Source organism: Pseudorca crassidens, chromosome 3, assembly GCF_039906515.1.
Source record: "Pseudorca crassidens isolate mPseCra1 chromosome 3, mPseCra1.hap1, whole genome shotgun sequence".
Taxonomy (NCBI): domain Eukaryota; kingdom Metazoa; phylum Chordata; class Mammalia; order Artiodactyla; family Delphinidae; genus Pseudorca; species Pseudorca crassidens.
Window position 1 is genome coordinate 167,067,705 of NC_090298.1, and position 24,708 is coordinate 167,092,412.

Sequence of the window (24,708 nt, forward strand, 5' to 3'; positions counted from 1 at the left end):
CCTCCTTGATGGACAACAGAAGTAGAGTATTTGGTGTTTATATTCATGAACGATGAAAAGATCTCTCTCATTACATCATGCCTTCAAAGTATGGTGTGCTTAAATGTCGGACCAAAGCCAATCTAAGAGAAACACAAAGCCAAACAAAAAGTCCCAAATGGTTTTTCAAAACTTTTAAAACTTTTAATTTTGACATGATGTCAGACTTCCAGAAAAGCTGCACGAATAGTACAATCAATCCTTATATGCACACTTTTAGCCAGATTTACCAATTTTATCACGCTTTCTATCACATCTGCTTTGTTCCGTCTCTGTCTCATTTTTGTTTTCTGAACCATTTGAGAGTAAGTTGCAGATATTATACTCCTTAACCCCTGCGTACTTCATTCAGTGTGTATTTCCTAAAGCCGGGGACATTCTGTTACGTCACTTCAGTACAATGATCAAAATTAATATTGATACAATACCATTGTCAGATCGACACACCCTTTTCAGTCTTCCCCAGTTGCTCCAGTAATATCTTTTATTACAGAAGAAAATCCAAGAGCAACTTTGATCATTTAGTTAAGCCAGCTCTCTCCTCCATGAAGCTTCTATTTTTCCTTTCTTTTATTATTGACAAGCGTCCTGCAGCGAGATACTTGCAGACCGTGGAAATACCCTGTTACTTTTCAGACTTCCAACCATCACTTAGCATTCGTGGATGGCTCTTACCGGAACCAATTATTTTGGAGATTAGCAAATGGTGATTTTCTACTTCCATTCTATTGATTTTAATAAAAGGCAGAGGTTGACTTTCAACTTTTAGATGATTGTATTTTTTGGGGGGGGGGGCACGGTGGTTTACAAAAGAAACAATGAGTTTTTTTCGGGAAGTGGGTGTGTCTTCATTTCCATCCAGCAAGTCACGACTACAATGATTCTCTTGACTTTATCCCCAACATGGAAGTCTTGCGTCCTGAAAGATTTCCAGAGAGCATCACATCCCCTGGAATTTCAGCAAATGCCACTGGCCTGGAATTGTTGGTGGCTTCTGGGGGCCCCTGTGGATCAGAGGGAAGCCCCTCAAAGAAGGGGAACAACATTGATCAGACCTACAATTCTTGGTACTCTGGGACTGCAGTTGCCTCTTGTCTGTTCTCCGTGGGTCCATTCTTGCCCCATTGTCCACAGTGAGATATTATTGGAAAGAAAATCTGATTGTGTTAACCTTTCGGTGTAACCCTCTAATGCATCCCCGTTGCTTTCAGGATAAAGGTGGTGGTGGGGACAGCCCTTCACATGGCATATCAAGATTCTACCCTGTCTAGCTCAGTTTCCCCTCTTTTCTTTCTGTGTTCCAGCTACAATGCCTGGTTCAGTTGTGAGAACACCAACCTGTCCTCCTCTGGGCCTTTGCACATGCTGTTCCCTCTACCTGGAACACTTCCCTGCTGCTTCCCTGGGCTGGTTTCTCCTCAACCTCAGATTTCAGTTCAAAAATCACTTCTTCGGAGGATCCTTCAGTGTCTCCCCACCCCACCTTATTACACATCTGATGTATAATTAACGCCCTTCTCCCCCACTGGATTGTGAGTTCTACGAGGAAATGGATGGTGTTTATTTTGCTCCCTGCAAATCCCCATTACTTACGGCATGTTGATTCTTCCATTCAACAAATATTTATTAAGCAATGGATATGTCAGGCACCGGGTATAAAATTGTGAACAAGACAGACAAGATTTCTGCCTTCCTGGGGTGGGGCGAAGACACAGGTAGGGATACTGGCGTGCTGTCAAGAACAGGGAGGGGAACAAAGGGAGGAAGGGCTGGGGAGCGTTTGCAAAGTGTGGTCAGGGAAGGCTCATTGGGACAGAGAGGTGAAGCCAGACACTGGAGGGACGGGAAGGCAGGAATAGGTTTGAGTTAAAAGGACAGTGGGCCCACCTCCTGGCAAATTAATATTTGTTTAATAGACGAGAGAAAGAACGAACGCCCTCAGACAAGAGTTGTGCTGGGTGCTTTGTCATACTTTATTTCTCCTGCAACTCCCCAAATCTGACCCGCAGGTACTGTTCACATGCATCATACAGGTGAGGCTGATCCAGAGAGAGGACTCTGGGTCTGCAGTGTTGAAAAACTGCGTGTGTCCATTTGTGTCATATCCAAGATCTCCACCGCCCGGTTTGCACTTTTGCGAGGTTCTGCACGTTCTCCAAGGGGTCATTTCTCCAACTTGAACCACAGACCGCGCGGAGGGGCCCAGGCCACCAGTACATTGAGCGCACGGGGCGCGCGTGCACGTGGCTGTCCCCAGGGGCCTGCGCTGGGCTGGGGAGTACTCGGGGTAGGACAGGGCGCCCGCGAGGACCAGACTCGCTGGCGGGACTGGGACGAGGGGGAGACGAGCACAACATTTAAGGGAGTAACAAAAAAACCGAGTAACCTAGATAAACAATATTTTAATGCAATATTTTTAAAAAATCAAAATGAATTTTCCAAAGTCCCATGATGAACAAAATAGCAAAACGTTAAACACAGGATCCGTCTCGCTGGGTCGGGCATCTGGGGCGCCCCCAGGCTCTGAGACGGGAGTCACGGGGCTGGAAGGGGCGCTCCGGCTGGGCAGGGATCTGTGGCGCCCCCTCGGCTAGGGCGCGCCGGGGGCCTCCAGCGCGGGGCCCAGGACAAGGACGCTGGCGGGTGGGGCGGGGCGGCGCCTCCCCCCTGTCGGTCCTCCCTCTACCCCTCTCGGGCCTCTCCCGGGCGCCGAGTCCCTTCCGAATCCGGATCCGCGCCGCCTTTTCCCGCGGCCCGCACGGGGCCCAGCTGACGGGCCGCGTTGTTTACGGGCCGAGCAGCCCTCGCTCCCGCCGCCCGCTCGCCACCCGCCTGCCCAGGTGCCCGCCCGCCTGTCCGCGCGTCCGTTTGTCCGCGCGTCCGAAGGTCTGAGCCCCCGAGCGCTCGGGGCCGAGAGCCAGGAGGCAGGGGCGCAGCGCCGGGCTCGGGGCCCTGAGATCGCGGGACGGGGCCCGGGCCGCGGTGGCCCGGAGTCGGGGCCGCCTCCACCGGGCCGCGTTGCCGGATTTGCAGCGGCGGAGGCCGCGCGCCCCTCCTGGGGCTGTTTCAAGGACCCTCCCGGGCGGAGGCTTCGGCCCCTGGGCCGCCCGCGTGGAAGAGAAGGACGCGAGGCCCCCAGCGCCTCTCGGGCGGCTGCTTTGGAGCATGCACCCCTCGGGCCGGCGCCGCGCGCTCTGATCCATCCGGACCCCGCGCTCCCGTAGCCATGGGCGCCGGGGGCGGGCGGGGGGCGGCGGCCGTGCCACTGCTGGTGGCCGTTGCCGCGCTGCTGGTGGGCGCCGCGGGCCACCTGTACCCTGGAGAGGGTGAGTCTGGGGGTCCGGGAGTGGGCGGGGACCAGCGCGGTGGGGAGGGGACCCTTTGCCAAAATGGAACCCCTGCTGTGGACTGGGAGCCCTCCTCCGTGGGAGGGCGGGTGGCCGGGACTGTAGCTCCAGCCTCGCGGGGGGCGGGAAGCCGCTGACCTTGGCCTTTGCCCGCCTGGGCTCGCGGCTCCACGCTCCGCGTGCGGGCCCCGGGCTGGAGGAACCTTGCCCCAGTGCTCGCCCCTCCACGGGCGCCTCCCCCGAGCGCTCCTCGGACCTGTGCCGTGCCTGGACCTCCCCGAGCCCAACTGGCTCCGGAGACGGGACACGCGTCCTGAGTCGCCTCTGAGAAGTGGGGTTATTGGACACTCTCGGACAGCCAAGTTCCTGGGGCACAGACGGTTTGGAGCCGGAGTCGAGGGTGACGGACTGGGGAGGGGGTCCCTCGAGGGTCCCTGCTGGTAGGTGACGCTGCCCGGGGCGGGGAACTGTAGAATCCACCCCCCTCTTCCTTGTATCTAGACCCATGGCTACCCCGACTTCAGGTCCATGTTTACACTCTTGGGTTCTGTTTCCAGATATCGGGAGGCAAACTCTAGCGCCTTGGCAACAGCGCAGTTGTAGTAGCAGAGGTAGTGTCGGCTTTAATGATTATTGTAGTTAGTGTCACCAAATGCCACGGGCTGGTCGGTCTTATCTCTCTGGACCTTTTTTTTTTTTTGAGATTTTTTTTGATGTGCACCATTTTGAAGTCTGTATTGAATTTGTTACAATGTTGCTTCTGTTTCACGTTTTGGTTTTTTGGCCGCTAGGCATGTGGGATATTAGCTCCCCGACCAGGGATCGAACCCTCACCCACTGCATTGGAAGGGGTAGTCTTAACCAGTGGACCGCCAGGGAAGTCCCTCTTTCTGGACCTTTGCGGCGGCTTCTTGAGGCTGATACCGTTGTTGGTCCAGTTCGTAGGGAGTAAACTGAGGCTCAGGAAGGACACATAACTCACTTGCCCCAAAGTCAGTGCCAGAGGGAAAAACGAACCTCTCCAGTGGTGCCAGGGCCCAAGGCTCTGGACTGCTGCCCACGGCCCATGTCCTCCCTAATAACCTTCCTCCTCTGCCCTTTTACCTGTCAGCTCCGGGAGGTCTCTAACCTGTGGTCATTCCAGCCCCCAAAGCCTCCCTCCTGAGTGTCCCTGTGCTGGCAGCCACCAGGGGCAAATCCCAGCATCCTTCTTGGGCTTCACAACAGGTCTTCCCGGCTGCAGGTCAAGGACGGAAGAATCGTTTAAGAGAATGTAGCTGGGGTTTCCCACCATGATGGCTCAGGCCCTGCTTTCAAAATATCTGTTGGGTTACTTCTTCAGATTTCGCCATAAAAGGAGATCAGTCATGAGGAGGAAGGGGTCAAGGAGGGAAGAAACTGAAGTTCCTGAGCTCCCTGATGGTGAGCGAGGGGCGTGAGAAAGCACACGCAGGCTCTGGAGTTGACAGACCGGGTTTGCTGAGCCCCTTTGCCAGTTAGGCACTGTCTCCAAGCACCCTGGTATACAGTGGGTGCTTCATGAAGGAGGGTGGCAAGTGGTTTAGGGTCTTGTTAAAAAAGTCCGAGACCAGTTGTTAGGCTTTGCGTATGTGTGCGTGGGCTCACCCCCGTATGTTTCCTTGCTTCTCTGTTCCTGGTAGCTTTGGTAATTAACGGTGGATTTGTGCCTGGGCTTTCAGGGGTCCGTAGATGGATTTTTCCGCTTCTTACTTGTGTACAGTTTCCACAGGGGCAGAGGTTTACGTTTCTTTCGTTCACTGCTACATTTCCAGAGCCTAGAGCAGTCCCTGGCACCTAGTAGGTATTTGATAAATATTTGTTCTAGATTCAACTCCTATCCTTCCTGTCCTCCCCAGGAGTAGTCCAAGTCATAGCTGCTTTATTCTCCAAATAACTCCTAACTAACGAGAATATAAGCAAACACTCAGCGGGCGCGGTTCTATACACTTGCATAGGTAATCTCAGTTAATCCTCACCACGGTGCTGGGAGGTAAGGCTTACTGTCCTTTTGGAAGGTGAGGAACTTTGGCGAGATGGCAGAGCTGTGATTAGAACCCCAGTCTGTGAATAAAAGGTTTCTTAATAAAAGGTTCTTCTTTGGAGTCTGAACCTCCCCACCCCCGTGGTAAAGGTTAACAAAATACTACTGAAGAGATGACATGTGATGCCCTTTGGAGGTTTAGGGAGGGGCTGAAACTTTACAGATGGCTTATCTCCAACAGCAACCAATACGGCATCTTGGCTGGGGTGGGTGAGGGTGGGGTAGAGGGAAATCAATGGGATTTTTAAGGACTGAGGACTCAGAGATGTCACATGGTGTGTGCCATCCCACTTCGTCCCCCCATGGAGTCTCTGTGGCTTGGCTGACCTGGGCAATGGCTTTCCCCTCCATTTCTCCTCGGGTTGATCCGCTCCGGCCCGAGATGACCCGGGGCATTGCAAAGTCAGAGAATGAAGGCAAAGTGGGATTAATTACAGTGAAAACCCACAGAGTTTCGGCGGGGGTGGAGGGGTGGGCAGTGAGTTGTATAGCTGAGGTGTGAGATGCTGCTTTCAGATCCCACCGGATGTTTCTCCTGTGTGTTCTCTTGTGTGCTCTGGGACCCTTAGAGCAGAACTTCCACTCGCCGGGTCACCTCCCTGGGGTTCTTCCCAGGCTTTGCTTCCCTCCTGGTGACCCACCCCTCGCCCTTGCCCCACTTACTCATAGAGGTCATTGGGGTGAGCCCCCTGGGGTCCCCATCTCACTCCACTCCATCGTTGACTTCCTTTCTTTTGTGATTAGAGCAGAACCTCTTGACTTCTCTGCTCTCGACATATGGGGTTGGATAGCTCTTGGTTGCAGGGGGCTGTCCTGTGTATTTTAAGATGTTGAGCGCCATCCCTCATCTCTAGATGCCAGTAGCAATTCCCCTCTCCAAGTCATGACCACCAAAAGTGTCTCCAGACATTGCCAACTGTCCTAAGAATCACTGCATTTGGGGAGATAACTTTTTCCTTCTCTAGGACACTCACCCACCTGGGTCCCCTGCTCTCTCCCCTCTGTTTGTTCAGGGATCTCCATCTACCCAGGAGCCTTTCTCTTTTCAGCCTATAAACGCTCAATACTCCCCTGGGCCCAATTACTCACCACTTACCTCTCGCCTTCCCCTGCCAAGCCTCCCCTCCAATGGGTCCCCACCGCCCTCGCTCTCTCACCTTTCACCCACTGCTCTGCCCACGGCATCTGGCTTGTGTCTCCATCGCTTTGCCCATGGCGCGAGAGAAGGTCATCCCTCACCTCCCAATTGTAGCCTCACCCCAGCTGACTTCTCTGGGTTTTGCCTCCCCCTGGAAGGCACCGTCCCCTGGTGAGTTTTCACCTGTGTCTGACTTCTCCCATCCTCTTTCTTCCTTTCCTCTGCTCCTTTCCTAGGCTAAGCTATTAGACCCTTCTTCACAGAGGGCCATTCTCTACCCTTGACTCTCTCTGTCTCACTCGGTTTTTAATTTATATATGGTCAAAGCCTTTATCAGAACAGGGGCCAAATCCTGCCCACCCACGCCAGTTTTGTTGTAAATAAAGTTTTACTGGCGCGCAGCCATGCCCATTCGCTCATGCACCCTCTGTGGCCGCTTTTGTGCTCCACAGGCAGAGCTGAATAGCTGTGAGCGTGTGGCTCCCGACAATATTTACACTTGGGCCCTTTCCAAAGTTTGCCAACTCCTGATTTAGAACAAACTCCTTGAGAATCATGATGACATACCTCATAGCTTGTGTGGTCCCTGATACAACTTTGAATGAATCAAGTTAAATGAAGCGCCCAGGGATGCTGTGTTTTCCCCTTTACGGAGCAAGCTGTATTAAAGAAATTTATACCATGTGCTGTGCTGAATGTAGGGGTTCCGATGGTGAGAAAATAACAGTGATGTTCCCTCCTTGTGTGTGTGTTTGTGTGTGTACGATCTTTGGATTTATTTGTTTAAACAGTCTTCTTGGCATTGAACGAGGATTCCGAGCTCCTGGCCCTGTCTCTAGTACCAAAAGAAAGTGGTATCTGCTATGAGATGTTCTCTTGAGACCCGCCCTTATGTTAATTTCTATTAAGAACACATCGGGGTGGCTTGGGTTATGTTTTGCAACTTAAAAACCATATTTATGGGACTTCCCTGGTGGTCTAGTGGTTAAGACTTCCCCTTCCAATGCAGGGCATGCGGGTTCGATCCCTGGTAGGGGAGCTAAGGTCCCACATGCCTCCCGGCCAAAAAAGCAAAACATAAAACAGAAGCAATATTGTAAAAAGTTCAGTAAAGGCTTTAAAAATGGTCCACGTCAAAAAAAATCTTAAAAAAGCCGTATTTATGATTTTCAAATTAAAATAATAACAGGTAGTGCATTCTCATTGCCAAAAAAATTATGAAAGTATAGAGAGGAAAAAAACCAGAGTCCCCCTTTTTCCCTAAAACCATTGCATTTCTGTCCTGGGAAATGACCATGCTATCAGTTGGGTGTATATCTTTATTTATTTATTTAAAAAAAATTTTTTTAACATAAGTACTGGCCAATGAATTTGTTTTCCTATTTTTTTAAAGTTTATTTTTTCTTGTGTGACTTTTTAAAAAAATAAATTTGTTTATTTTTATTTATTTATTTTTGGCTGTATTGGGTCTTTGTTGCTGTGCGTGGGCTTTCTCTAGTTGCGGCCAGCGGGGGCTACTCTTTGTCGCAGTGTGCGGGCCTCTCATTGCGGTGGCTTCTTTTGTTGTGGAACACGGGCTCCAGGCACGCGAGCTTCAGTGGTTGTGGCACGTGGGCTCAGTAGTTGTGGCTCTCAGGCTCTAGAGCGCAGGCTCAGTAGTTGTGGCGCACAGGCTTAGTTGCTCCACGGGATGTGGGATCTTCCCAGACCAGGGCTCGAACCCGTGTCCCCTGTATTGGCAGGCGGATTCTTAACCACTGCGCCCACCAGGGAAGCCCGGTGCGTATCTTTAAACATTTTTATTTTTAAAATGGTCATACAGTAAAACTGACTTTTTTTTTTGGTGCACAGTTTTTGCATTTTAGCCCCCGCATAGAGTTGTGTGGCTGTCCCCACAGTCGGGATACAGAAGTGTCCCATCCATCACCACCCAGACTCCTTCCAGCCATCCCTTTATCGTTATGCCATCCCTACCTCAAACCCCTGGCAACACTGATCCTTCTCCATCCCTATAGTTTTCTCTAGACTTTAAAAAGTATATTATGTTTGTCTTTCTCTTTCTGACTTACTTCACTAAGTATGACAATCTGTAGATCCCTCCATGTCGCTGCAAATGGCATTATTTTGTCCTTTTTTATGGCTGAATAATATTCCATTGTATATATATGTACAACATCTTCTTTATTCATTCCTCTGTCGATGGACATTTAGGTTGCTTCCATGTCCTGGCTATTGTAAATAGTGTTGCAATGAACATTGGGGTACATGTATCTTTTCAAATTATGGTTTTCTCTGCATATATGCCCAGGAGTGGCATTGCTGGATCATATGGTAGTTCTATTTTTAGTTTTCTAAGAAACCTCCATACTGTTCTCCATAGTGGCTGCACCAATTTACATTCCCACCAACAGTGTAGGAGGATTCCTTTTTCTCCACACCCTCTCCAGCATTTATTGTTTGTAGATTTTTTGATGATGGCCATTCTAAGTGGTGTGAGGTGATACCTCTAAAAAAATGGTACAAATGAACCTATTTACAAAACAGAAATAGAGTCCCAGATGCAGAAAACAAACTTATGGTTACCAAGGGGGAAGTAGGGGAGGGATAAATTGGGATTGACATATACACACTACTATATATAAAATAGATAGCTAAGAATAACTTCCTGTATAGCGCAGGGAACTCTACTCAATACTCTGTAATGACCTGTATGGGAACAGAATATAAAAAAGAGCGGATATATGTATATGTATAACCAATTCATTTTGCTGTAGAGCAGAAATTAACACAATACTGTAAATCAACTATACCCCAGTAAAAATTAACTTAAAATATTTTTTAAAGTATCTTATAATTGGATCAATCTTCTTAAAATTGAAAACCTAAGTACTCAGAAGATTCTCATGATTCCTGGATTCCATATTTGTGAATTCCCCTATTCACTAAAATTTATTTGTAACTCCAAAATAAATAGCGCTTTAATGGTTATTCCTGGACATGCACCAAGTGGCAAAAAATTGGCATCATCTGACATGCATGTTCCAGCTCAGATCAAACAAGGTGACATCTTGCCTTCCTGTTGCATCTCTCCCCTTGTGAATTCATAAATTCCCAAGGATGAAAACAAATGTCCTTTAAAAAATTTTTTTTAATTGAAGTATAGCTGGTTTACAATTTTGTGTTAGTTTTTGGTGTACAGCAAAGTAATTCAGTTATACGTATGTGTATATATTCTTTTTCAGATTCTTTCCCATTATAAATTATTGCAAGATATTGAATATAGTTCCCTGAGCTATACAGTAGGTCCCTGTTGTTTATGTATTTTATATATAATAGTGTGTATCTGTTAATCCCAAACTCTTAATTTATCCCACCCCCTTCCCTTTGGTAATCATAACTTTGTTTTTGATGTCTGTGAGTCAGTTTCTGTTTTGTATATAAGTTCATTCGTATCATTTTTTAAGATTCCACATATAAGCGATATCACATGATATTTGTCTTTGACTTACTTCACTGAGTATGATAATCTCTAGGTCCATCCATGTTTCTGCAAATGGCTTTATTTCATTCTTTTTTATGGCTGAGTAATATTCCATTGTGTATATATATCACATCTTCTTTATCCATTCATCTGTCGATGGACATTTAGGTTGTTTCCATGTCTTGGCTACTGTAAATAGTGCTGCAATGAACATTGGGGTGCATTTATCAGAGTTTTCTCCAGGTATATGCCCAGGAGTGGGATTGCTGGATCATATGGCAACTCTATTTTTAGTTTTTTAAGGAACCTCCACACTGTTTTCCATAGTGGCTGCACCAATTTACATTCCCACCAACAGTGTAGGAAGGTTCCCCCAAAATGTCCTTTTTTGTGATGTATTTAGTGCCATGTTTTTCACACTTTCTTGTGCTTTTTGTTGGTGATTTTGTGGTTGACCATGGTCTGCATGCATAGTTCTGAAGCGCTGTCTAGGGTCCCAAGTACTAGAAGGCTGTAATGTACCTTCCGGAGAAAATACATCTGCTGGATAAGCTTTTCTCAGGCGTGAACTGTATAGTGTTTAGTGAATCAACAATGTATATTAAATAAGGTGTTTTTAAACAGAAACACACATACAACAAGGTTATGGTATTGATGGAGTTGCAAATGAGTGTTCTTGAGAACACTTTGTTCCATAAACAAAGAGAATCTGCTGTAGGTGGTTTCCTATCACTGGGGTTTAAAATTTGTGAAACTGCGTTTGTCCGCATCCGTGTAGAATCCTTTTTGAACGCATTCGCCCTTTTTGTCGTATTTTCATCTGGGCACAAATCCTTGGTTACCTCTCGGAAAGTTCATGAGATGGCACGAAACCCCTGGTCTGTGTCTTGAGGAGGGCTCTCCCGTGTTCTGCTGACCCTGGTGCCAGGGAGCGCCCCAGTGGCTTTCAGGGGTTTAGAAACATATTTCGTTTCTGGCAGAGCGAGGTTTGCTGTTCTGTGTTGCCCAGTGCAGACTGGATATCAGTGCCAGTTGGAGTTCATGGCAGACGGATGAGGATTAAAATTTGATGTCAAATCTGAGTTTTTCTTGCAGTTCCTTAAGGGTGTGGTGTCCCGTCAGGTTTATAGGTTAGCTTCTGTTTTGTGTTCAGGAAGAGCAGCCTGTTACCAGGAGGTTCTCGCTTCTCTCCTATGTCTTTGTGGTAATGTGGAAAACATAGGTACTTTCCAAAAACTGTGTTTGTTAACGGTGCGGAAAAAGGTAGTGGTTGGACACAAAGGGATAGAGGGCAGGGCTCCACCTGTTTTCTGATGGCCTTTCTTGATTTCTTGTGGCTAATCTGTTTTCAAAGACGTATCCTGTTTCCTTACAGAAGATCAGAAAAGGGGTGAGTTCTCACTGAGGTGTTCCTTCCTAATTATATCCAGTTACATTGTATCGAAGACATCTGCTACTTTTTTGTTCTTGCAAGACTTCTCTTGGTTTTCTTTCTGGTGTCTTCTGTGGGCAGTATCCATCCTTATTTGTACACACGAGGAGGTAGGACTCCTGAAATGTCATGGAAGCCCCTTATCATCTTGTGGTTGGATGTGTGATGTCCTTGGGATTACAGAACTATGGAACTGACTGGAGGAATTAGCCTAGATGTTCCAGAGCTTTCAGACAGGCTTGTAGAAGGTGTTGGTGTCAGTATGACTATGCGTCTTTGGTCCCCTCTCTGGTTTCCTGGCCTTAAATATTGTGCTCGCCAGAGGCACGCCCCCCTTCCATCCTTTTCTCCTCCTGGTTTCATCACCTACTCTCATCCCTTCTGCCAGCATCCGCCCCTTTTCCCAAGCTCCAGATCCACATCTTCCCAGTGCCCTCTGGACCCACATCTGGGAGCATCCCAAAGCCCCTATGGACTCAACATGCCCCAACCTGAGCCTGTTGTCCTTGCCACCCTAAACTGATCCTATCCGGTCCTCTCCAGGTTCACTAAGAGAGGGCCCTCACTTCTTCCCCCTCTCTTCCACCTCCCTGGGGACCAAGTCCCATTGATGCTAATCCCTTGTACCCACCCCCAGAATAGGCCCCCCAGGCCATGCCGTAGATGTGGTCCCAGAGTGCCTCGTCCAGTACCTTCTCTTCCCTGCTGCCAGAGAGAGTTTTCTACTTCCTGCTTTGGTCCTTCTATAGCTGCCAGCTCGGTCCATACCCCTGGCAGTGGAGCCTGGCCTCAGCTGTGTGGTGCGCCATCTCACTTCGCCAGGCTCATGACTGCAGTTCCTTGGGGCTCCCTCTTCTTCCATGTGCTTGCATTTGCTTCCTGTGCCCCAAGCACCCTTCTTCCCCCTTTTCGCCCATGGATGCCTGCTTGCTCCTTATGGAACCGGGTCAGAGGCCTCCTTCCTCCCCTCTCTGGCTTCATCACCCACCCCATTCTCCTTCCCTTTCAGTACAGACTGGGTATATCTGTCTGGGTCCCCATAGACATTGCACATTGGAGGTGCGTTCTAGCGAAACACTGACTGCATGGGAAATGAAACCATACTCCTAAGTATGGGTTGGAGGAGGAATTGATACATGTTTGTCCAAAGCAGGAAGCAAAGTCTAGCCCAGAGGGGGCAGGTCCTGGAGAGGATAGGATGGCTTGAAGTTAGGAGCAAAAGGTTTGGCTGAAAAAGAACTGCTATGGTCTGAATGGCCACCTCCCTCCTCCCCATTCATGGGTTGCAACCTTAACCCCCAACGTGACCGTATTTGGAGAGAGAGCTTTTAGAAGGTAATTAAGGTTAAACGAGGTCATAAGAGGACGGCCCTAAACCGATAGGACTGGTGACCTTAAAAGAAGAGGGAGACAGAGAAAGATCTCTCCCTTTCTGCACGCATGCAAAGGAAAGACCACGTGAGGACACAGTGAGAAGTCGGCCGTCTGCAAGCCAGGAAGAGAGCTCTCACCAAAAATTGACCATGCTAGCTACCTTGATCTTGGACTTCCAGCCTCAGAGCTGTGAGAAATAAATGTCTGTTGTTTAACCCCACCAGTCTATGGCCTCTGGTTATTGGAGCCCAAGCTGACCAAGACAAGAACTGAGGTCAGAAGTGGCTCTGAAACACAGCGTCTAGGAACTCAGGTAGACTAAATGGGTGTGGGTCTAGCTTTCTTTGAAATTCGTGGGGGCCAGTCCACCGTGCTTATGCCGTTCCCTCTAGCAACAGTCAACAGCCCCAAAGAAGGCATCTGATGGCATTGATCCTGGGACAAAGTGCTCAGAGGAATGGGTGGGGCAGAAGAATGGGAGCTGGAAAGAGCCCCTGCTGGAGAGGTGGCCCAGGTTGGGTAGACAGTACGTCTGTCCTACTTGAGGCCCTATCATATCCTTGGGGACCTTGTTTAAAATGCAGATTCTTGGGCCTGGCTCCCAGAGATATTGATTCATTTGGTCTAGAGCTGGGCCTAGGGATCTGCATTTTAACATACACCTGCCGCCCCAGGTGATTCTGATGCTGTCGGTCCACAGAACACACTTTGAGGAACCCTGTGTGATGGCTAAAGGCACAGGTGCTGGTGCCCTGGGGACCTATGTGATGGACTGAATTGTGTCCGCCCCCCCCCAAATTAATGTGTTGAAGTCCTAACCCTAACACCTCAGAATGTGACCATCTTTGGAGATAGGGTCTTTAAAGAGGTAATCAAGGTAAAAATGAGATAATTAGGGTGGCCTCTAATAAGACTGATGTCCTTATAAGAGGAGATTAGGACACAGACACACACAGAGGGACGACCGTGTGAGGACACAAGGAGAAGACAGCCATCTACAAGCCAAGGAGAGAGGCCTTAGAAGGAATCAATCCTGCTGACACCTTGTTCTTAGACTTCTAGCCTCCAGAATTGGGAGAAAATAAATTTATCTTGTTTAAGCCACCTGGTCTGTGGTCCTTTGTTAGGGTGGCCCCAGTGGACTCATATACTGGGTTTAAATCCCAGGTCTGTCTCCTCCTTGCTTTGTGACCTTGAGGAGGACATGTTCCTCTCTGAGCCTCAATTTCTTTCCTCTTCTAGAAAATCTATCTGGGCGACAGTTTGCCTGTTGCCTGCACCCTCGGGATATTTACTGCCCTTCCGTTTCCAGCAATTTGCAACAGAATCCATCTCACACGCTCTGGCTGAAGTCAATTTTTATTTTTTAGTTTTGGCTGTAACCCATGGCATGTGGGATCTTAGTTCCCCGGCCAAGGATCAAACCCATGCCCCCTGCATTGGGAGCGCAGAGTCTTAACCACTGAACCACCAGGGGATTTCTTGGCTGAAGTCAATTTTAAAGAGCCAGTCTTTCAGGCAGGTGGAGAATCTTAAGGGTATCTGGTACCTCGGTGTGCCCAAGTTCTAATTTATGAAGGGAATAAATCTGGGAATTGGTTCCATGTATCTTAGAGTGGAGAACTAATATATACACGTGGCCAGACCCCAGTTCTCATCTGTTCTTCATACCTTTCGTCATGCGATCGTCATCATTTACAGGTGAGGAAACTGAGGCACACAGAAATTGAGTTTATGGCTCAGGATTATACAGCTGACAGGTGTCCGTGCTGGAATGGGAAGCCAGATCTGTTGGGTTTCTGGCATGCCCTGAAACTGGTGTGGGTGGTGGCCTGACACCTGAACCCAAGGCTTGTTGGCTGGCATGCCTGAATTTTGGAAGAAGCCCTGTTAAGACTGGAAGTAATGCAGGGAGGAACGTGTGGCCCCAGATACGTCACCAGGGAGCATTTGAAGAACGTCGAGACTAAGGAATGAGTACATTCAGGCTTGAAAGCAGAAGGTATAACTCTAGCATTGTAAAGGAGTTTCAGAATCTTCTAGATACCTCTCTCCCAGATCCTTAGTACCTCTTTGCTGTCTTCATGATAGAGAGAAAACCAGGGGAGAGGGGACACTTTCCAAGATGGCTCTCATGTCAGTCTTCTCTCCTTCTGGAAAAGTTTTAGATTCTTCTGGCCGAGGGGGAACTTCTAGACCAGCACGGTCCAACAGAACGGTCTGCTTTGATGGAAATGGTCTATAGCTATGCCATCCAATATGGCGGCCACTATCTACATGGTGCTCTTGAAATTATGGCCAGGGCAGCTAAATTTTTACTTTTATTTAACTTTAATTCATTTAAATGTAAAAAATGTGAATGTAAAGTCTTATTTAACATTAGTTGATTGAAATGTCAAAAAAAAATCAATGCTTGATTCTGTTATTGAACAACTCTTTTGCTTGGAACAACTTGGGGATACCAAGAACCTACCTTTTCAGTGATTCATTTTGTGAAATCTGCATATACAGATTGAGTATTTCTGATAAAAATGTAGCATCTGAATTGAGACCTAGTGCAAGTGTATAAAACATGTGGCGTTGGGGAGGCATAGTGTGAAAAAAATCCCATAGATTTTTTTTTTTTTTTGTATTGCTTACATGCTGAAGTGAAGTTTGGGGATACATTGGGTTAAATTAAGAATATTTAATTTCACTGTTTCTTTTTTACCTTTATAGAGAAAATTTTAAATTCTGTGTGGCTCGCATCATGTTTCTATTGGATAAGGCTGCTCTAGGCCCTACTCACCCTTGTGACCTACAGCGACAGGCTACAGCTCTTGACCTTCCAGTGAAGTAGGCAGAACTTATTGCACTGTTTGTGTAGGTTTTAGTTCTGGTGTTACCTCCTCCGGGAAGCCCTCCTTGATTGTCCTGGACTTAGTCAAATAGCTCATTTTCATTATCTCTTCTAGCCCCTGAAGCTGTCCTTGAATAACTGAGATCTCCTCCTCAGTTATACTTTCAGTTGATTTGGGTAGTTAATAGCAACTAGTAGTCTGTGAGATCCAGGGCAGACTCTGTCTTATTCCTTTTATTTTTTTTAACATCTTTATTGGAGTATAATTGCTTTACAATGTTGTGTTAGTTTCTGCTGTATAACAAAGTGAATCAGCTATATGTATACACGTATCTCCCTATCCTATTGTCCTATCCCTCTTGTCCTATTCCTTGAAGCACTTCCAGTCCTTGGAACAGCAGAAACAGGTCCTCAGCAGATAGCTGCTGAAGGAGTGAACGAAAGAAACTGTCTTTAACAAGCTTCCTCCAGGTTGTCACTGCATGAACATTATTTCATTGTTTCCTTATTTAAGTCAGATTCACCTGCTTCTTAATTTGGTATGTTTTTAAAGAACAAAAACGGAGAAACTGTAACATAGTTCAAGCATAAACTTCGCATTTCATTGCTGGGTTGAAATCCTAGCATTACCTCTTAAAACTCAGCCTGTGTGAGTTTGATTCGCTCATCACAAAAATGGGCATGGACCACATTTCGTTTATCCGCCTCCTCTGGGATTATTCTGAGAATTCATCAAGAGAACGTACCTGCCAGAACATGGCCAAGTGCTTTACGTGGGAATTGTTATTAGCTGTCACCAGGACCCCCCATCCTCCCCCGGTCCTCATGGCCCTTCCCTTCCTGTGTGTAGAGTGCTGATTAACCAGGTGTCACTTACTGAGGACCTGAAGCATCTTTCAGTTCCCACCCAGAGGTATTAAAAGCCAGTACGAGGTCTGACATCTACTGCTGGCACCATCTCTAACATCCTCTGGGTATTTTCTGTTCACGCAGTAAATTGCTCTATTGTCTTAGACGAATAGGGACACATACAGCTTTAATGAGTTGAGTTAGAGTCATTGGAGATTTAAAAGAAAAAAGCCGTTCTTTGTTGTCCACTACAGTTATAGTTGCTTAATTTTTAAATAACAACTTTATTGAGATCAAATTCAATACCATACAATTCACCCATTTAAAGTTTAAATTTAGTGGTTCTTAGTACATTCACAGAGTTGGGCCACCATCACTACAATCAATTTTAGAACATTTTCAACACCCCCCAGAGAAATCACATACTCCTTAGCTGTCGCTCCTCATTTTCCCCTCTCAAAGCCCCTTGAAACCACTAATCTACTTTCTAGGGATTTGCCTATTCTGAACATTTCATGTAAATGGAATCATGCCACATGTGGTCTTTTGTGACGGGCTTCTTTCACTGAGCCTGATGTTTTCAAGGTTCATCCCTGTTGTAGCAGGTGTCAGCGCTTCTCCCCTGTTATTGCTGAATTATCTTCCTTTGTATGGACATGCCACATTTTGTTTATTCATTTGTCAGTTCATGGACATTTGGCTTGTTTCCACTTTTTGTCTATCACGAATAATGATGCTCTGGGCATTTGTACACACATTTCTGTGTGGACCTGTGTTTTCATTCCTCTTGGGTATCTACCTGGGAGTGAAGTTGCTGGGTTATATGGTAACTCTTTGCTTAACCTTTTGAGGGACTGCTAGTCTATTTTCCACAACAGCAGCTGTACCATTTTCCATTCCCACCAGTAATGTAGGAGGGTTCTGATTTCTCCACATCCTTGTCAACACTTGTTATTGTCTGTCTTTTTAATTTTAGCCATCCTGGTAGGAGTGAAGTGGTATCATTGTGGTTTGGATTTACATCTCCTGGATGTCCAACAGCTGGTTAATCTTTGAATTGAATGCATATTCATATCTGATTTTGGTTCTGACACAACTTGGGGAGGATGGTGGGCTGGTGTTCTTTGTACCTGTATCAATTTCACAATTTCGTGTGCGTGTGTGTGTAAAACATAGAGTGTGAGGCTCAGGCTTGAGAAGCCCGGACCTGTGGCTGAATCTAAGCTGTATACTGCCAGATATAATACAGGACACCAAGTTAAATTTGAATTTAACATAAACGATGAGTAATTTTTAAGGATAAGTATGTCTCAAACGTTGCATGGGATATACTTATCCTAAAATGTGCTTGCTGCTCATCTGAAATTCATAGTTAACTGGGCGTCCTGCACTTTTATTTGCTAAGTCTGGCAACCCTGAATGTTACTGGTGGGTCGTCTGTCCTTGACTGACTGGCTTTGCCTCCTAGAGATCCAGTTTTCCCTTCTGTGGGGTGCGGATGAAGCTTGTTGGGAGGTGTCAGTGGCGTGGTACCTGTCCAGACCTCTGTATGTAGATGCTGTTGATGTGACTGAAGCTGGGAGCCTCAGCCTTGGGTGGCATGAGTGTGTGGGGCTGGAACTGCCATCCCGGTCCCCTTGAAGCTGCCTCCCAATTTCTGAGTGAGTGAGCGTATGTGTGTGTGTTTGCATTTTGGCAAGGAGAGGCTGTCTGAAGAATTCAGTTCTACTGAATGTTAACTCCAATATAAGGAACACAGGAGGAGGGAAAGATCCAAATAAGTATATGGAGGAAAGGAAATCAGAGAAGGCTTCCTGGAGGAGGTGACATTTGAACTGGATCTTGAAGGATGATGAGCTGGATTTCAAAATAGGGAGCTAAGGTATAAAGGACTTTGACAGTCAGAGGGGCTAGGGCTACCCTGTTTAGTCCAGTAGCCACTAGCTACATGTGTCTATTTCTGTTTACACTATCTAAAGTAAAATCAAATATTCAGTTCCTCAGTCTTATATCAGTCGCATTTCAAGGGCTAGACAGCCACAAATGGCTGGTGGCTTCCATAATGGCCAGTGCATATATAGAACATCTCTATCATTGCAGAAGTTCTGTTGGACTTTGTTGGACTAAGGCAAGGGTCACCAAACTACCACCCCAGGGGGAAACACCAACCCACAGCCTGCTTTTATAATAAAGTTTTATTGGAACACAGCCATATCCACTCACTGTCTCTGGCTGCTTTTGAGCTATAATGGCGGAGTGGAGTAGTCTAAACAGAGACTGACTGCAAAGCTGAACGTATTCACTATCTGAGCCCTTATAGAAAATATTTTCCCACCCTGGTCTAGGGGAATGAAGGCACGGAGCCTAGAGGTGACACCGTGATATGTTTGGGAGAAATGAACAGCAACAAAATAGCTGACATTAATTGAGCACGTACTGTGTGCCAGCCACTGCTTGGGTGCCTGCATTATTTCACTTATTCCTTTTCATAGGTCATGTTATAGGGAAGGCTTGAGAAGGCCCCCTTGGAATTGGAGAGTAGTGGGCAGGCCTGTTTCACATGGTGCAGGGGGTGGTGGGGCAGAACCTTGAGGGCCGCGAGAGGAAAGTGCAGGGTCATGGGGAGACATAGAGGGTGTCCGAGCAAGGGAGGGACCACCTGCAGGAGAATGGGTGTGCAGGGTGTTTGTGCAGGGGAGATCAGCGTCTCTGGGAAGCCCTTGCCACACCCAGGTAAAAGGTAATTAGACCTTGGCTGCCTGCCAGGGGGGCGGGTTGGGCAGGAGTGTTAGGAAAGTGGGAGAATTGACAAAACAAAGTCAGCTCTCCTTGCCCCATTGCTCGCGGTACGCGAGCCTCTCACTGCCGTGGCCTCTCCCGCTGCGGAGCACAGGCTCCGGACGCGCAGGCTCAGCGGCCATGGCTCACGGGCCCAGCCGCTCCGCAGCATGTGGGATCTTCCCGGACCGGGGCACGAACCCGTGTCCCCTGCATCGGCAGGCGGACTCTCAACCACTGCGCCACCAGGGAAGCCCTCCTTGCCCCATTTCTGATGTGGGCACCTTTATCCCCATAAATCCATTTCCTGAAGATCTTCCACACCAACGCACTGGGGACGGCTCCCCTTTCCCCTTCCACACCTGCTGCATTACTCAATCCCCTGTAATCCCAATGTCTTCACTGCATCATATTTGATGCGATGCTTTTAAGGCTTCTAATGGGTCCTGCCAAAGGAATGACGATGATGATGATTTGCCTTTCAGGAGTAATTACTTAGGCACAGACACCTTACAGAGAAAGCCACTGAACTGGGCTGGCTGTAGAATTTACAGGGTGCAGTGCAGAATGAAACCTTGGGACCCCTCACTCAAAAATAATTAAGGATTTCAAGATGGAAGAGCAGTAAGCCAAGGGCAGGGCCCTTCTGAGCGGGCGTGGGACCCAGGTCACGTGCTCATGTGGCTGGCCCTGCCACTAATTCTTATAAACCATCCGAGGGGTGTTTGTTCACTTGTCTTGCTCTCTGCTTGTTTGCGCTTCTAGTGTGCCCCGGCATGGATATCCGGAATAACCTCACCCGGCTGCACGAGCTGGCCAACTGCTCGGTCATCGAAGGACATTTGCAGATCCTATTGATGTTCAAAACGAGACCTGAGGACTTCCGAGACCTCAGTTTCCCCAAGCTCATCATGATCACTGATTACTTGCTGCTCTTCCGGGTCTACGGGCTGGAGAGCCTGAAGGACCTGTTCCCCAACCTCACGGTCATCCGGGGCTCCCGCCTCTTCTTTAACTACGCGCTGGTCATCTTCGAGATGGTTCACCTGAAGGAGCTTGGCCTCTACAACTTGATGAACATCACCCGGGGCTCCGTTCGCATCGAGAAGAACAATGAACTCTGCTACCTGGCCACTATCGACTGGTCTCGCATCCTGGATTCCGTGGAGGATAATTACATCGTGCTGAACAAAGACGACAATGAGGAGTGTGGGGACATTTGTCCAGGCGCTGCGAAGGGCAAGACCAACTGCCCTGCCACCGTCATCAACGGGCAATTTGTGGAGCGGTGTTGGACGCACAGCCACTGCCAGAAAGGTACGTTGAGGTTTTGGGGGGTTCTAAGCCATTTCTCGTGGCTTGTTCATTAGAAAGAAGCTGGAGACATTCACTATCTCAGGTGGTGGCAAACCGTTTTTGCAAAGACTCAGATGTTAAATACTTTAAACTTTGAGGTCTGTATGGTCTCTGTTGCAACTACTCAGCCCTGCCATTGGAGCGGGAAAGCAGCCACCCTGCAAGGAGGCACAATAAACAAGTGGGCGTGGCGGTGTTTCAATAAAACTTTATTTACAAAACCAAGTGTCGGGCCGGATTTTGCCAACTCCTGAGCTAGATGGTTGAATGTTCCTCTTGCTTGAGAGACCAGATGAGAATGGGCTTTACTGTCAAAAACAACACAAAACAAAAGCAAATGTATTTCTTACCTGATTCCAGAAGTATGACTGCTTGGGGTAGACATTTGGAAAAAGAACTGTGTAAAGGATAAAAGCAAAACATCCTTATTTCACAGTTTTGGGGGGATACTTCCTGCTAGTGGCTCTGTTGTGTCTGAATTTAGTTAACGTTCTCTATCGTTGGGCATTTAGATTATTTCTAGTTTCCACAAAGAGGGATGAACGTTTTGGTGTCGAAGCTTTATCGAACATTTTTTTTTTTTTTCCTTCGGGTTTTGCTCTTCCAGAAGTGAAATTTCTGGGTCAAAGTTTCTTGATACCGATTGCCAAATGGCTTTCCGGAAACGTACCAACGGGCACTCCTCCTAGCAGTGGCTGAGAGGGAACACCTTGGCTAGCTCTGAGTGTTGTTTGAAAAATCTTTCATAATTTACTGGAAGGAGGAGCTGGTGTGTTGTCATTGTTTCTATTTGCATTTCTTTGATTGCTATCAGGGTTGAACCTTTTAAAACATGTTTATTTATCATTTGGGTTTTCTCTTCCTGTTCATATCCTTTGTCCATTTATCTTTTAGTACCTTAGTGGTTTTTGAAGTATTAATCTGCATGTTGTTTTCCTAGCGAAGACTGTTAACTCTTTGCCAGTTATGTTTTCAGGTGTTTCTGTTCAGGTGTTTTTGACGAATATACTCTGGCTGTCCGTTGCCAGAGAAGCTTAAAATGTTTATGGAGTTCAGAGCTGGGTTTGTGCATGCCTCTCATTATTTTATGCTTAGAAAGTCCCTTTCTATCCATAAAATGAACGTATTTTTCCTCCAAATTTTCTATAACTTTAATTATTATCATTAAAAAAATTTTTGTCCTGGGCATTTGGGACCTGTTTGTGATTCAAAAGGGTATCCATTTCCCCCCAAATAACTAGTTGGCGTCTCAACCCCAGGTATTGCAGAAATTTACCTGTTCGTCATCAATTTGGGGTCATTTCTGGGTATCCATAAATATGTCTGCCCTTTCTTGCACCGGGGCTGTTACTTTTCTAATACGTATAGTTTTATAATGTTTTGATATCCAGGAAGTCTAGTTCCACACACACACTCGTTACTTGCTTATTGTTTTATTGACTTTTTTCACACGTTGTGAAATCCCCTGGGAAGACTTAGCAAATGTGAGATGGAGAAAGTGAGCGGGTGGCGGGGAGGGAGGGCTTAAGGGTTGTATCACGAAAGATAAGGGAAGGGAGAAAGGAGGGTCTTCTCACCTGAGCCCAAAGCTATGGGGAAGCCACACAGGGTGAGTCCTGAGTAGACTCTATAGACTCAGCAGGGAGGACTCCTTCGAGCCCCAGGGAGTCCTTCCATTCTGTGAATGCTGGAAGGGAGGAAACAGGAGGTGAGAGAGTGGAGACCTCCCTTTTGAGAGGGCAGTTGGTGAAGGAAAAGAGAATCTGGTGGTTTGTAGATATAGGAGGGAACGATGATTATTATATTGTGGAAAAATCTTGAGAACGTCGGTAGGTCAGGGACGCAGAGAAGCCAAGCTATGACCAAGAAGAAGGATCAAAGCTGGGGCAGAGTCTTGGCTGAAGTAGAGGACCACCTGTGGGTTTGGAATTTCGTAGAACAGGGAGACTTCGAGGTGGGGGTGGGGGTCGGGGTGTGGGTGAATAAGTTGGGTGGGAGAGACCATTCAGATGAATTTGGAGGTGAGGGGGTGGTGTTCTCTGATGGTGAGGGGAGGAGAGGCTGTGTAGGACCTACCATGTTACAAGGACACACAGCTGCAAGGGGAGCCCCGTTATCTTTGTTTTAGAGACCAGAGAGGTTACTTAACTTGCCTAAGGCCACACAGCTAAGAAAAGATGGCTGGGGTCTGCACCGCATCTGAGACACAAAAATAGTTGTGTGTGTGTGTGGTGTGTTGTGTGTGTGGGTGCCCCCCTCTGTTTAAAGACGGGTGAGCTACTTCTAGCTGGGGTACCAGGGAAAACAGTGAATAGTCTTTTATCTCAATGCTCCGTTTTCCAAATTCAGGTTCTTGTTTGAAATGCTCCAGGCTTACATATCTTGAGATATAATTTAAGACATTCCTCTGTGGATTTATTTCTGTACTCATTTTAGTCAAAATATCCAGGATGGTATTATCTGCAAAAATGTCCCTGATGTTTTGAGCAGGTTTTTTTATTTTTAAAATTTTTTATCTTGTGCTTTTGAGAGCAGGACTTGTTTTGCCAGCACTGGGGGTTTCATCACTGAAGAAGGTGTGGTTCTGCACGTACGGCTGTGGCGGAGACCTGCCAGATACCTGTTCCTGGCATCTGGCATCGATGTTTGCTCCTGGTTTGTAATCAGTGGTGGTGTCCCCTAGGGGAAGCGTTGTCCTGTCCTGGTCACAGATGTCAAGAAATGATTGTTTTTTGAACCTACACTCTTGTCTATCAAGAATAACTCAGCTCAGGCTTTTTTCCCTTTCAGTTTTTTAATTGTGGTAAAATACACGTAACATAAAGTTTACCATCTTAACCATTTGAAATACACAGCTCAGTGGTATTAAGCACATTCACACTGTCGTGCAACCACCCCCACCATCATCTCCAGAACTTTCTCATCTTCCCAAACTGAAACTCTGTCCCCATGAAACACTGACTCCCCATCTCCTCCCCCAGCCCCTGGCCCCCACCATCTACTTCCCGTCTCTATGGATTTGACTTCTCTAGGGACCTCGTATAAGTGGAATCATGTAGTATTTGTCCTTTTGTGTCTGGCTTATTTCACTGAATATAATGTTCTCAAGGTTCATCCATGTCATAGCAGGTGTCAGAATTTCCTTCCTTTTTAGGGCTGAATAATATGCCATTGTATGGATGGACCACATTTTGTTTATCCATTCTTCTATCGACGGACACTTGGGTTGATTCCCCCTTTTGGTTATCGTGAATAATGCTGCTATGAACCTGGGTGTACATTTCTGGCTTTTAAAATGCTTATGTTTCTTTGTTGTTGTGGCTTACACACCATTTCATGGGATTTTTGAATGCTAAACGGACCGAAATGAGCCTTTAGAAGATACCTCCCTGTCTTAGGCAACAGACACAGACCTGTGAAAACTATCTGGCAAGCCCTCAATTCCCCCAGAATCCTCTCCAACACCTCCTTGAGCCGCTTTCTTGCATGATTGCCAGGTTCTGGAAACATCTAAGGTCTGGTCAGCATTTGGGATGAAGGTGTTGGGTTGTCCTCTGAACACAGTTTAAACATTCTCTAAAATGTCCCTTTTTCCACCTGATCCCAAAACAATGCTGCTTTTGGCAGAGAGAGGAAAAGAAGGTTCTCAGTGGTGAAAGTATTTAAAAGGAAAGTGACTGTGGTGTATGTCTTGAGATGCTTCTTCTCCATCACTCTGTCTACATATTTGGGGTGGAGATGCCAACGGAGGCCAAGTGCAAGGAGCCTTGGATGGGCAGAGTGGAGATGGAGTCTTTGTGAGCTGGGTCACAAAATGTGTTTATTGTGAACCTACTATGTGCCAGGTATTGGGGTCCTCAGGGCCACAGTAGGGACAAGCCCCTGCATCCTTGGAGAGGACCTTCTGATGGCAAATATAGACATTGAATATGTGACTGAATGCACTTGTAGGAAGAGTTACAAGAGGGGGATCTGTGGGTGAAAGCATGGGATGGAGACCTAAACTAGTCTTC

The 24,708-nt window shown here is 47.1% G+C and overlaps 1 protein-coding gene across 4 annotated transcripts in view; it reads left to right on the forward strand.

The window, feature by feature from the left end:
* The first annotated feature begins 2,817 nt into the window (after positions 1 to 2,817).
* The window catches only part of INSR (insulin receptor), a 125,804-nt gene continuing 103,913 nt past the window's right edge, over positions 2,818 to 24,708 (forward strand). For 2 of the 4 annotated variants that reach the window (XM_067733991.1, XM_067733993.1), the window contains exons 1-2: positions 2,818 to 3,365; positions 20,105 to 20,656. In XM_067733991.1, the coding sequence (XP_067590092.1) occupies positions 3,266 to 3,365; positions 20,105 to 20,656 (652 nt within the window). In that variant the 5' untranslated portion in view covers positions 2,818 to 3,265. The remainder of the gene's footprint in view (positions 3,366 to 20,104; positions 20,657 to 24,708) is intronic. The other 2 variants (XM_067733990.1, XM_067733992.1) reach the window with 1 other exon arrangement.